General features: G+C 49.8%; 1 protein-coding gene across 1 annotated transcript; it reads left to right on the plus strand.

The window, feature by feature from the left end:
- The first annotated feature begins 1,203 nt into the window (after positions 1-1,203).
- On the plus strand, positions 1,204-2,408 carry LOC123334375. The gene is made up of 2 exons (XM_044945520.2): positions 1,204-1,301; positions 1,384-2,408. The coding sequence occupies exons 1-2, from the start codon at positions 1,256-1,258 to the stop codon at positions 2,277-2,279; spliced, it is 942 nt and encodes a 313-aa protein (XP_044801455.2). The 5' UTR covers positions 1,204-1,255; the 3' UTR covers positions 2,280-2,408.
- Positions 2,409-14,551: the final 12,143 nt, after the last annotated feature.

The following is a 14,551-nucleotide window of genomic DNA, read 5'->3' on the forward strand; positions in this document are numbered from 1 at the left end:
AAGACATGCTCCTGCAGAACTGCTGTGGCTAAAGCCAGACCGGGAAGGGCTTTGCATAGACAGCAGGTTCTAACTCAGTCAGTGCACAGGTGAGATCTCTGTGCTGAGGAATAGCTGACCTGCACCAGACCCGAAGGGGTGACGTCTCAGGGCAGGAGAAGACCAGGGTCCCATGGACAGGGTGTCCGTCAGAGTGGGGACACACACTGGTCACTTCTGGCTCCAGGAGGGATAACCCCACTGATGACATGTTGACAGCACTCCCCACCCCGGGCAAACCCGCTGCCAAGTCCACACGTGCGGTGACTGTCGTCAGCCCCAGGCTACATCCTCACACACAGAAGTGCAGGAGTGAGGACACAGCTGCAGGGCCACAGGGAGGTGGGGGAGCAGAGCCCTAAGGCGCTCCCAGGAGCTGTGTGTCCTCAGTCCTCAGCAGACTTGGGGTCCTCAGTGTCCACCCTCAGGGAGGAGATGCTGAGGTTCACGAGTTCCTGCAGACACTCAGTTGTGCACAGGAAAATGCAGCCCACGGGGCAAGTCAGCCGTGCTGGGAAGACGAGCATCTCAGCACAAATGTCTACTTTGTCCACAAAATTAATACTGGGTTTAACTACTCTGAACAAACCACCTCTAGAGTGATTCTTGAGGTTATTTAAGCCGTTCAAGATGAAAAAACAGTCAAGAAAGCAAAGGGAAATATAAATGTTTTGGGAATTCAGATAAACATTAAATTTTACTCAACTGCATTTGAATTCAATGTGATTAGTACATGTATATTTTTCTCTTTGTATATGGAGTGAGTAAATATCAGGTAATCAGAAAAGAAAAAAAAAATAAGAGTTTCTGTCTATCAAATGACTGGTACTTGAATGTGTGGTGGGCATCTGATGAGTAAAGGTAAACACGTTCGTGGGATTAAAGTCTCTACCACAAATCTGCCATGTTCCCTGAAAGTATCTGTTTCCTGACCAGACCTCCTTCATCATTTCCTTCCTCAACTGTTCCTGGTGTGGGGAAGGGGACCCCAGGAGGGGCTGAGTTCTCTGAGGACACAGTCAGCACCCCCCTCACAGGGGGAGTCCCATAGACAGGACCTCTATTCACTGCTTTCTGCTTCTTATAGGAGGTCCCTCCCATATGCAAATATCCACTCAGGTCACAGGGTAGAAACAGAGCACCAGCTCACTTAAATTCAGGCTCCTCCTCCGGCTTGAAGAGACTTGCCGGAGTGGTGACTCTCATCTGCTCGAAGATGAACCCACTGTGGACCCTCCTCTTTGTGCTGTCAGCCCCCAGAGGTGAGTGTCTCTGGGTCACACACGGGCACGTGGAGAAACTGCATCTGAGCCCACGGGTCACCATGCTTCTCTCTCTCCACAGGGGTCCTGTCCCAGGTGCAGCTGCAGGAGTCGGGCCCCAGCCTGATGAAGCCCTCACAGACCCTCTCCCTCACCTGTACGACCTCTGGATTATCATTAACCAGATATGGTATACACTGGGTCCGCCAGGCTCCAGGAAAGGCGCTGGAGTGGCTCGGTGATATAAGCAGTGGTGGAAGCACAGGCTATAACCCAGCCCTGAAATCCCGGCTCAGCATCACCAAGGACAACTCCAAGAGCCAAGTCTCTCTGTCACTGAGCAGCGTGACACCTGAGGACACGGCCACATACTACTGTGCAAGACACACAGTGAGGGGAAGTCAGTGTGAGCCCAGACAAAAACCTCCCTGCATAGGGGCCCGTGACCACCAGGGGGCGCTCAGGACTCAGTACAGAGCTGAGCCCTGGAGCAGGTGCAGAAGAGGCGTTGGGCGGTGGGGGCCTGGGGGGGATTCTCCTCAGAGCTTCTCTTTCCTCCTCCTGCCCAGGAGCCGCACCGCAGACCCTCTTCTGTGTCCTGGTATTTCATTGTTGTGGTTTATGTCACTCTCAGACAACTGTGTGTGTATATATATATATTTTAATTTTTCCTTGAAGCAAGGATACCTTTATGCAAACACACACACAAACACACATAATACTCAACAGCTAAAATTTGTTCTCCTTCTTCTTCTCGCAAAGGAACTCAGTAAAACACTTGACTCGTTTATTTCAAACCTGTTAACTATCCTGAAAGGACACAAGATATTTAAACATTTTAATCTTTGTTTTGTTTTTGTACATGAGGAAGGAAGAGACACAACCTCCTTCTTTCTTTCAGACCGCACCATTAGAATCTGCAGCAAGCAGCGTCAAAGGCTCCAGTGTCAGGGGTCCCCAGTGCTACATATGCAATGATTCTCATCATTCACCGATTCTGTTCTGCAAATTCACCAACATGCTAGCTTTTATAAGCGTCTTAACAAAAACACTGTTACCTTGTGTCCTTATATAGACAATGAACTTTGGCCAGTTCACTGAGTCACTCAACACACAAACATCCCAGGTGAGGGCAATCCAGGTGATACCATCTCGCCTCAACGTCTCTGAAGTCCACACTCCATTCTGAGCTTATGTCGGGATCATTCATAAGGGGAAATACAGAGGCCCTCAGGTAAATTTGTCCCTGGGGTCAACCTGGAGCCCACCAACATCGGTCCTCGCTCCCATCACAGTGACCATCACTGGCACAGGAAAAGGAAGGAGGAGCTGTGCTGGGCTCAGCCCTGAGGAAAGACCCAAGGACAGAGATGATGAAGTGCTGAGCTGAGATGGGCAAGGGGCAGGAAGTGGGGGCCGTCAGGGCAGAGACTCTGGCCTCAGAAAGGCAGACCTGCCCTGGGATCTGGTTCCAAGCCATCTGATAGACACACTGCTTTCCCACCCTTGCTTGCCAAACATGTAAATTCAGAAGGCACCTATGGGGATCCTGAGATGACCAGGGTGAGTGTGACCACAGCCTCTCTGGACTCACAGAGCTCCTCAATGAAAATTCCTCCTCAAGCTCCAGGGTAGAATCCACCCCTGGGCTGCTGGAGCTCACCACTCTCTGCTCACAGAGGATGGAGGTCTCAGTGAAGGCAGAGCTGTTGTGTAGAAGATGAGGCTTTGGGGTCTTCTCCTCTGACTGGTGGCTGTTCCCCAAGGGGAAGGTCAGGCGTCAGGCACACATCTGTGGGGGTAATTGTGAAAGCAGGTGACTGACTGGGTTTGAATCTTCTTGTCCCCGGGTGTCCTGTTCCAGGTGAAGATGCAGGAGTCGGGCGCAGAACTGGTGAAGCCCTCGCAGATCGTCTCCCTCACACGTGCTGTCTCTGGTTACTCCATCAGGTGGTTATGGTGGAAGCTGGATCCACCAGGCCCCAGGGAAGGGGCTAGAGTGGATGGGAAGCACATATTATAATGGTGACACTTACCACAGCCCCTCCATCAAGAGCCACACCTCCATCTGCAGAGGCATCCAAGAACCAGTCCTCCCTGCAGCTGAGCTCTGTGACCACTGAGGACACAGCTCTGTGTTGCTGTGCAAGAGACACAGTGAGGGGAAGGCAGTGTGAGCCCAGACACCAGCCACCCTCCGGGGGCTCCATGACCACCAGCCGGTGCTGGGGACACTCAATTGTGTGTTGCAGGAGCAGGTGCAGATGGTGATTGACAGCTGGTCTCCTGTCAGGAGGCTTCTTCTCCTCGTAGCAGTTTTTCTGGGGAACTTCTCTGCATTCATGACTCTTAGGTACCTCTTCAGTCTCTGAGGCAGAATGGTGGTTGTGATAGGGGACAATATTCTCACTGCACGAAAGGCACAGTCTCTTAGGGTTGCTTCCTCTTCTCACTTAGGCCCGTTCTCTGGACATTTGGTGTAAGCTCGCTAAGTGCACAGGAGAGGCTCTGTGTGACTCGGCAGTGCTGCTCAGCACAGCAGGGCCAGTGAACGAGCTAGACAGCGGTCAGCAGTGCAAGTGTAGCTGGACTCAGACAACAGAGGTGTATAAACCCAGCGCCAGGGAAGAACCCCCCTTGGTGGTGATAACTGAACTGACACCTCACTCACAGCATCAGCCATAGTTCTCTCCATGGAGATGCACCGGGATATCCACACCAGCCTATGATAGAAGCTGAGTCTGCTGACACCACGCACAGATACAGGAAGATGAAAAGTTTGTGTCATCTGTGTTCCTGCATCTATATCTGTGGTGTCCTCAGACTCACCTTCTGCATCAAACTGGGGTGTGGGTCCCACTGAATTTCCATGGAGAGAACTATGAATAATGCTCTGAGTGTGGTGTCATCTCTTTGAGCTCCACCAAGGGCATTCCTCCCTTCACTAATTGACAGGCTCTAGTAGGTGTAGTAACTTCTGTCCTTTGGGTGGTTTTACGTCAGATCGAGGACACACACTAAGGGGAGCTTTTACTTTAAAAACAATTCCTACTTGATATCCTCAGCTTTCTTGTCAAGCTATGAGCCACCAGAAGTTTATATGAGGACAAGTCTTTCAAGGAGAGAGTACAATACATCTAAGGAATATACAGAATATTCCCTGATGAATAAAGAAGCCATTGTGAGCACCATCTTCATGTTCAGCCATCCCTCCTGACTGTCTCATGGAACAAACACGACCTTTAGCTCATGGAACATGGTGATTTTAAATCACTTTTGTCCTAATATATGCATGCTGGTCACTCCAGTCATGTCAGACTCTTTACCACCCAATGCACTATAGCCCATGAGGCTCCTCTGTCCATGAAATTTTCCAAGTAAGAAGACTGCAGCAAGTTACCATGCCCTCCTCCAGGGCATCTTCTTGACGCAGGGATCAATCCTGTGTCTCTTACGTCTGCTTATTGGGAGGCGGGTTCCTTATCACTAGCGCCATCTTTTGATACTTATGTGAGTCTCGTTCAGCAGAAATCACACAAAGACAAAGGGAACAGAGTAAACAATGAGAAAGTGAAAGTTGCCCAGTTGTATCCAACTCTTTGTGACCCCACGGAATATACAGTCCATGGAATTCTCCAAGGAAGAATACCGGAGTGAGTAGCATTTCCCTTCTACAGGGCATCTGCCCAACCCAGGGATCAAACCCAGGTATCCCAAACTGCAGGCAGATTCTTCACCACCTGAGCCACAATGGAAGCTCAAGTATACTGGAGTGGGTAGCCTATCCTTTCTCCAGCAGATCTTCCAGTCCCAGGAGTCGAATCCTATACTGTAGGGTGATTCTTTACCAACTGAGCTAACAGTTCAGCTGCTAAGTAATGGCTGACTTTTCAAACCCCATGGACTGTAGCATGCCAGACTTCCCTGTCCATCTCCAACTCCCAGAACTTGCTCGAGCTTATGTCCATCCAGTCGATGATGCCATCCAACCATCTCATCCTCTGTCATCCCCTTTTCCTCAAGTTTTCAATCTTTCCCAGTATCAGGGTCTATTCCAATGAGTCTGTTCTTCAAAGCATGTGGCCAAAGTATTGGAGCTTCAGCTTCAGCATCAGTCCTTCCAATGAATATTCAGGACTGATTTCCTTTAGGATAGACTGGTTTGATCTCCTTGCATACCAAAAACTCTCAACAGTCTTCTCTAACACCACGGTTCAAAAGCATCAATACTTCAGTGCTCAGCTTTCTTTAAGGTCCAACTCTCGTATCCATACATGACTACTGAAAAATCCATAGCTTTACAAGACAGAATTTGGCCAGCAAATAAACTCTCCCCTTTTTAATGCACTGTCTAGGTTGGTCAAAGCTTTTCTTCCAAGGAGCATGCTCTCAGGAAAGCTTGAACTGAATCACGGAAGCCCAAACAATGAGAAAAATCACAAGCCAATGAAACAAGGAGCCCAGATGTGGGTGGCCCCAGATTTGGTGAAGTTAGCAGTTCATGTACCTGGAGAAAATGAACAACCTTCCACATGGCACAGCCACATGTCAGCCCCTCCCCAGGGGACACCCCCCTCATGTACGGATGTGATTAATGCATTCCCTGGTAACACGGGAACATGGAAAGGGGCTGGGAGAAGGGGGACAGCTCCTATCAAATTACCTCAGGAACCCTGAATCACAGAGAGGCGCTTTGTCCTGACTTCTGACTAGAACTTGGTCACCAGGGAGGTAACAATCTCCTCACCATGGTGCTTTCTGAATTCCAGCTTCTTGGAAGAGCTTCAGAATCTGAGCCTAAAATAAGTGCCCTGCTGAGTCCTTCATCCCTGTCTCTCTATGTTGGTCAAGTCTGTCCAGGCTCCTCTGACTCAGTGACATTTGATTTCTCCTTCGCCTCCCAGGTCAAGCACAACCTCAGCTGGTACCTGCTGGTTCCTGCATCAAGAGGTAGTGTGTGTGGAAACTGTCATCTCCATTATTAAAGCAAGGAAATTCTCAACACCAAAACTTTCCCTGGACCTAACAGAGTCCTAACATTGTAGGGGAATCCCCCAGCACAAAACCAGAGAGGTGGACAATCCACAGTCCAGGTGAGATCTGCCCATGGAAGCGAAGCTTCAGGAGGAGCACCTTCAGGGTAATTACTACCAATTCCTGCAGGATCAGCAATAACCACTGTGAGGATAAGAGATCCTGGGGGCCGCAGTGCATGGTTTGTGGGATATAACTCCAGAAATATCCAGATCTTCAAGCTGAGTGTTCACATTTATCCCTTCAGGACACCTGAGCAACGAGGGGAAGGCAAACGCTGAGAAATGTTAACACCTATCCAGAAGGCTCATCAGGCAGACCCTTCATAGAAGAGCTCTTCCCCCAGCTTCTCCTAGGAGGTGAACAGAAATTCTTGTCTACTGCAGACCTACGGAGGGGTCATATCTTATGGCAAAGTGAAGCGACTGGACCAGGGCACTGCAGACCAGGAGGGAGTATTACGTGGATGGGCCAATACTGAAAACCCTGGTGACGCTCAGTGTCCAGACCCAGATCCCCTGAGTCATGGGTATTCAACCTCAACAATGCATGTAGCCCCTACCCACATGTGACCTCCAGGGACCTGGCAGAGCTACGATATGCAGCCTCTTTGAGGAGGGGAGCTAGTGTGCAGACACCACAGCCAGACGACATCCAGGAGGCAGGGCGCTGAGGTCTGGTACCCACAGCTTGAGACCAGGCTTGGAGCCCTCACTACTGGCCTCAGACCCGCTCTCTCCTGCCTGATCGACATGGCCAGTATCCCTCTCCTGCTCTTGGGTATCTGACGATCTCAGGAATATTTATGAAGGTTCCTTCAGAGCCTCAGAACAGGGGGAAGCAGGTTTGTCACAGGGTCCTGCTGGAGGACACGTGGCTGACTCCCCACTGACCTATCTCCCCACTGACACCAGGTCCTGAGGTCCTCAGGCAGGTGGTCAGGAGGGATGGAGAGAAGCAGGATGGAGTCTGAGGACGGATGCACCCCGAGGCCATTCTGCTGAAGCGATGTCCTGCCAGGGGACATGCACATGGCTGGCCTAGCTTCTCTGCAGGGTGCTGTTGTGGCAACCCTCTCCAGTGTTCCTGCCCGGAGAATCCCATGGACGGAGGAGTCTGGTGGCTACAGTCTGTGGCATATCAAAGGGTCAGACACGACTGAGGTGACTGAGCATGCTCACTGCCCCATTCCCTGGGTGAGCACGCCCTCAGGGCAGCCTCCCCTGAGTCAGCTGAGAAGGCCTCTGCCTCGTCCTCCTCTGATGTCTCAGGTGTCTCCTCTCACAGGTGTGGGCACTAGGAGCCCCTCAGGTGTTTGTGCTGTGAGTTGTCTGGGGCGACTGCACTGGTTTCCGACAAGGGGGCTCATCTGGACCTTCTTGTGGGGCCCCTGAAGGGTCCAGGTGCTGCAAGAACAGGTGAGCCCAGGAATGAATGGTAGGTGGAGTGGGCATCGAGCCCTGTGCTTCTGCGTGCAGCTATCCTGTGACATGATGTTAGCCCACGGGGGGCTCCAGGAGGCCAAGGGACCCCACGTCCTCGAGAGCCTCGGGACTCACTGTGAGTGTCAACTGCATCAGTGCCCCTGCAGCCCCAGGGCAGCGACGTCCAGGTGTTCTCACAAACTCCTTCCTTGGGGTCTCTCTACAGAGTGTGTGCGTTTATTGAGGCTATTTCTAGAGATGATTAAAGAACATGCTGTCTCTAGAAGAATAGTCTGAAGATGGAACACAGCCACTTAATACCAGACTAGAAACACTGCTAGGAATGCCCTGTGAGCCCAGGCAGGGGGTGCCCAGGACCCCAGTGCAGGGCTGCTGCCCAGGAGCATGTGGGAAGGGGCCGGGAGTCTCAGAGATGGAGTCTTCTCTTTACACTGAAAACAATAACTAGCAGGACAAGGATTGGTGACGTTTAATATTCAGGACTGTTGGGAATACACAGCAGAGTGAGGCCATTAGAAGTATATATCTATATGTCTGTGAGTGTGTATGTGAGTGTGTGAATGTGAGTAAGTATGCATGTTTGTGTGTGTGTATATATATGAGTGAGTGTATGTGTGTGCATGTGAGTGTGCATATGTAAGTGCGAGGGTGTTTATGTGTGCATCTGAGCATGTGAATGTGTGGATTCGTTTTGTGTCTGTATGTGTGAGCGTGAAAGTGTTTGTGAGTATATATCTCTGTATGTCTGTGTGACAGGTGTGTGTTTATATAACAGGTGTCTATGTGACTGTTGTGTGTGTGTGATAGGTATGTTTGACATATGTATGTGTGCCTGTATGTCTGTGTGACAAAGGTGTGTATATGTAACAGGTATGTGTGCAACAGGTGTGTGTGTGTGTAACGTGTGTGTGTGAACGGTGTGTGTTTCTGTGTAGTAGATGTCTGTGTTACAGGAGGGTGTGTATATAACATTGTGTGTTTGTAACAGTTGTGTGTGTTACAGGTGGTGGGTGTGTGAGACAGGTGTGTGAGCGTGTGACAGATATGTCTGTATGTGTGTGACAGGTCTCTGTGTGTGTAACAGGTGTATGTGTGTGTAACAGCTGTGTCTGTGTGTGTGAATGGCTGTGTTTGTGTATGACAGGTGTGTGTGTGTGTGACAGTTTTATGTGACTGTGTGTGTCTGTATGTCTGTGTGACAGGTGTGAGTGCTTGTGTGTGACAGTTTTGTATGTGTGTGTGACAAGTGTGTGTGTGTGTGACAGGTGTGTGTGTCTGTGTAACAGCTGTGTGTGTGACAGGTAGGTGTGTGTGTGTATGTGAATACCCAGTGGTCGCTGACTTTGGGGGAGCACACTGATTAGAAGTGAAGATGTCTCTGTGGCACTAAAGGCTGGGTCACGATGCGGACTGTGTCCTCTGGGGCGGGTCCCTCGGTGGAAGAGCTCTGTGTGCACATGAGTCAGGGACCTGGCAGGACACACGCCCTCAAACAAGCATGAGGACACGGACACAAACCCACTGAGCATGGCCATGGGTCATAAGTCTGCTCCTTCCTAATATCGCCCATGTATTGAGTGTAAAGTTTTCAGCCTCAGAACATGCAGGTGACCTGAGGTGTCCTAGGTTAAATACGGATATTCTGAGCCCTGAGAACATCACCCAGAGCAACACCGGCTCTGCACAGCAGTCCTGGGAGCACAGCCCTCACCAGGGACTGGAGCTGGACAGTCCTCCTCCTGGTGGCCTTGGCTCCAGGTCAGGGTCATCCTGGTGCTGGGGTGAAGAAGGGACAGGGTCCAGTCAAAGGGGTTCATGCACTTCTGTCCCCTGTCCACAGGTGTGCACTCCCAGGTGCAGCTGGTGAAGTTGGGGCTGAGCTGAGGAAGCCTGGAGCATCAGTGAAGGTGTCCTGCAAGGCTTCTGGATACACCTTTACTGACTACATGCACTGGGGGCGACAGGCCCCTCAGCAAGGTCTTGAACGGATGGACAGATTGACAGCAAAGATGGTGGAGCAAAGTAGGCACAGAAGTTCCAGGGTAGAGTCACCTTGGCTGCAGACACGTCCACCAGCACTGCCTACGTGGAGCTGAGCAGTCTGAGGTCTGAGGACACGGCTGTTTATTACTGTGTGAGACACACAGTGTGAAAACCCACATCCTGAGGGTGTCAGAAACCCTGAGGGGCAGGGCGGCTGTGCTGGGAGTAGACAGGAGAAAAATGATGGTTTTCCTGATTTCTCGTCACCAAGAGTCTGGAATCTGAGAGATCAGATCATGCTCTCCTGGGACACTGGTGTTTTTGAGCAAGATCTCAAGATGACAAGTATATGAAAGAAAAATTCAAGATAAAGGTTTCTCTCCAAAGGGTTATGGATTTTTATTCCTTTTTTAGCACGGGTATTGAGAGCCTCATTCTTCTTGGGAATGTTAGGGGAGGCATTATCTGGGAATACTTGGTTAATGTCAAGTATGGGATTCTTATTCTGTAGAGTGTCCTGGCAAGTCCTCCGGCTCACTCTTTAGTTTGAAAAGTGTCATCGTCCTTGGGGGATCCCAAGGGTGAATTTCTATTTCCCAGTCTCTGCCAAGCAGCCCACACATGGCATCTGGTCAGACAGCCACAAGCAGGGTTATAGAGTCAGAGTCGAGGGGTGCATAGTCCCTCAGTCTGTGGCAGCACATGGTTCCTCACAGGGACCACGGCCTGCAGTGCCCTGTCCCCAGGGGCAGTGCTTGTGGTCACCGAGAAAGTTGGAGCCATGTGGGAGACACTGGTGGATGTGAGACCCACGTCCTAGCCTGTATCACTCTGCTGAGCATTGTGCCAAGTTCCCATACGTGTGGAATTCAAACCAACACACACACATTCCCTTTTAGTCCACAGTTCAGAGTCTGATATCAGTTTCACTGGATTGGAATCCAGATGCGACAGGACCACAGTTCCAAGGCTCTCAGGGTCTGAATGCATCTGTGCCCCCAGAATTCAGGTTTGGAATTCCTGTGCACCCCGGAGAATGCTGCTAGAATCGGGGTCTTTGGCAGATGCTTACTTCATGAGAGGAGAGTCCTCATGATTTGGGTTGGAGTCTTTCTAAGAATCCCCAGAGAACATACTTGTCCCTGTCCACCAGGTAAGGACCCAGCAGGAAGGTGCCAGATGTGAACCAGGAAGGGGGCCTCACCAGAAGGCAGCCTCACTGGTGTTCTGACCTGGGGCTTCCAGCCTCTAGGACTGTGGGAAATAAAGGCTTGCTTACAGACCACCCCACCTGAGCTCCTGTTGTGCACTCTGAAAGGATAAAGTCAGGGACAATCTGCTTCTTTGCCGTGTCCAGTCTAGAGCTTCACTGCCCGTATCCCTGGCTCTCAGCCACTTCCTTCATCTGCACAGCCCAGCAAAGCACCTTCCATCAGTGGTCACTTCTCCCAGGGCCAGATGCCCTTGGCCTCCCTCTGATGAACACATTTGTGGTTTCAACTGGAGCCACCTGATAATCCAGGAAAAGCAGACCTCTCAATTAGTCACATTTGCCAAAGTCCCTAATGCCAAGTGAGATGACATTCAGAGACTCAATGAATGATTCAGACAAACACAGTCCACCTTCAGCCCTGCAAATACATCCTTCCCACAGGCCCATTACACTTAGCAAATCCCAGAAAACCTCCCAAATGTCCACCTAAGAATTGACACTAAATTATAATGTCGATTATAATAAAGATTGTAGAGCAAAGTTGGTCTAAATACCATCAACCCCAAGTCCCAAATCTAGTCCTCTAACAGCTATGCATGAGGATTTGTGTTGTAAAATACAACACGAAGACAGGCGTATCTCAGCTACAAGGAGTTTCATTCCGTATAAAGGATAAATGTAAGTCAGAAAGGACCCCTGGTCCCAGTGTGCACGAGTGCTCAGTGCTACAGTTGTGTCTGACTCTTTGCCACCCTATGGACTATAGCCTGCCAAGCGCCTCTGTCCATGGGGTTCTCCAGGCCGAGAATACTGGAGTGGGCTGGTATTTCCTCCTCCAGGGGATTCTTCCCAGCCCAGGGACTGAACCCAAGTCTCCTGCATTTCTTTCAGTGCAAGCAGATTCTTCACTGTTGAGCCACCAGGGAGGCCCCACTGATCCCGAGAGTGTTTAAATCCCTCCATGCAAACCCTACTAAGTCCAAGGTCTGGGAATAATCTTCTTTGGCTCCTCTTCCAGCCTCTGGGCCTGTTGATCTTCCCCTTTACTTTCCATTCCTTTTCGTGGGAGGTGGTGCATATTTGAAGCTAAGCACTTTCACCAGCCTATTTCCTGCTGCTTGGATCTTAAACCTTCAGGAAAAGACAATTGAGGATGGTGCATGATCCTCTCTATTCATTGTTGAATTTGATTTGCTAATAGGTTTTCAGAAGTTTTGCATTAAATTCATCATAGGTACATTTTATAAAAGTCCCTAGAGAAACTTTCTGTTCCGAGACTGTTGCTCCTTGGAAGATTTTAAAATTACTATGATGAAATTCAATTTTCACACACATGATCAGTCTCTCCATGTTGTCTCCTCCATCTTGATTCAGTCCTGCAGGTTTTACAGTTAGGAATTTGTCCATTTCTTCTAGACTGTCCAATTTGTTGGCATACAAGTGTTTGTAATCATCTCATATGATTTTCTGTATCTCTGAGGTATTAGCTTTATGTCTTTTCTATATTTTGTTTCATTCCAGTAAGTTCTTGTTCCTCCTTGGGAGACTGGCGACAGGTTTGTGCTTTTCTTTGTCTTTGAAACGACGGCACTGACAGCAGCAGCACCAGCCTGATTCACTGATCGTCTTGTGTTCTGTGTGTGTGTTCCTCTCAACATTATTAATTTCTGCACTGTTTTATCATTTCCTTCCTACTACTGCCTCTGGGCTTTTGTGGCGTTTCTGTTTTAATTTCTGGAGGTAGTAAGTTGGATTGTTTCCTTCCGTTTCGTGAAGAAGACCTGTATCACTGTCAGCTTTCGTTTCAGAACTGCTGGGCCGGCATAGAGTTTAGAGATAAGTGTGTGTTAGTCCCTCAGTCGTGTCTGGCACTGTGTTGCCCCAGGGACTCTAGCGCGCCAGTCTTCTTTGTCCTTTCTAGGCAAGAATCCTGGAGTGGGTTGCCATTTCCTACTCCAGGGAACCTCACACCTGGGGAGTCAACCCAGGTCTCCTACATTGCAAGTGGATTCTTTACCACAAGAGGCCAAATTCTCATGATCTACGGAACACTGTAGATAGAAAACCCTAAAGACTCCACACAAAGCTACGAGACCACACTCATCCAGAGAGCACTGAACTCAACAGGTCAGAGTGGGTACCAGCATCTGATTGCTCATGGCTTGGGAGTTGTTGGGGATTGCATGGATCCCACTTCTGATGCCATAAATTAAACCCCATAGAAACCAACTGGCAGTGGATTTGTGGATGTCGTGTGCGGCCTTCCAGTCCCATGAGATGAGAAGCATATTTGGGTTTTACAGGTGATCCAGTGGGATCACAAGATCAGCGAAAGTGCAGGAGAGAGGAAAGCCTGTTAGGAGATGCACCACAAGACTCCGCTGGCTTTGATGATGGACGAAGGTGTTGAGCCAAGGGATGAGGACACATGTAGAAGCTCAGTGACCTGGATGCCAGACGCCCACAGTTCCAGGGTCACCCTCAGGAGTCTTGACCATGTTGCTATAGTATCGGGCACAAGTGACCCCACAAGCCATGAGGCACAGTGAGGTGTGGCCTCTTCCCAGAGCTCACTCAGGTATCAGGAAACTGGATCTCGCACAGAAGACATTCTAGTGCAGAACTGCTGTGGTCAAAGCCAGACCAGGAAGGGCTTTTCTTAGACAGTAGGTTCTAACTCAGTCAGTGTACAGGTGAGATCCCTGTTCTGAGGAAGAGCTGACCTGCACCAGACCCGAAGGGGTGTCGTCTCAGGGCAGGAGAAGACCAGGGTCCCATGGACAGGGCGTCCGTCAGAGTGGGGACACACACTGGTCACTTCTGGCTCCAGGAGGGATAACCCCACTGATGACATGTTGACAGCACTCCCCACCCCGGGCAAACCCGCTGCCAAGTCCACACGTGCTGTGACTGTCGTCAGCCCCAGGCTACATCCTCACACACAGAAGTGCAGGAGTGAGGACACAGCCGCAGGGCCACAGGGAGATGGGGGAGTGGAGCCCTAAGGAGCTCCCAGGAGCTGTGTGTCCTCAGTCCTCAGCAGACTTGGGGTCCTCAGTGTCCACCCTCAGGGAGGAGATGCTGAGGTTCACGAGTTCCTGCAGACACTCAGTTGTGCACAGGAAAATGCAGCCCACGGGGCAAGTCAGCCATGCTGGGAAGACGAGCATCTCAGCAGAAATGTCTACTTTGTCCACAGAATTAATACTGTGTTTAATTACTATGAACAAACCTCCTCTAGAGTGATTCTTGAGGGGTTTAAGCTGTTCAAGATGAAACACAGTCAAGAAAAGAAAGGGAAATACAAATGCTTTGGGAATTCTGATAAACATTAAATTGTACTTAACTCCATGAATTCAATGTGATTCAAACATGTATATTTTTCTCTGATGTTTGCATATGGAGTAAGTAAACATCAGGTAATCAGAAAAGAAAAAAAAATTAGAGTGTGTGACTAACAAATGGCTGGTACCTGAATGTGTGGTGGGCATTTGTTGAGTAAAGGTAAACACGTCTTTGGGATTAAAGTCTTTTCCCCAAATCTGCCATTGCTCCCTGAAAGCATTTTTTTTCCT

Source organism: Bubalus bubalis, chromosome 20, assembly GCF_019923935.1.
Source record: "Bubalus bubalis isolate 160015118507 breed Murrah chromosome 20, NDDB_SH_1, whole genome shotgun sequence".
Taxonomy (NCBI): Eukaryota; Metazoa; Chordata; class Mammalia; order Artiodactyla; family Bovidae; genus Bubalus; species Bubalus bubalis.

Coding starts and splice junctions, on each gene's coding strand:
- LOC123334375 (XM_044945520.2), top strand. CDS start 1,256: ATGAACCCACTGTGGACCCTCCTCTTTGTGCTGTCAGCCCCCAGAG. Junction 1,302..1,383: donor TGTGCTGTCAGCCCCCAGAG/GTGAGTGTCTCT, acceptor CTCTCTCCACAG/GGGTCCTGTCCCAGGTGCAG.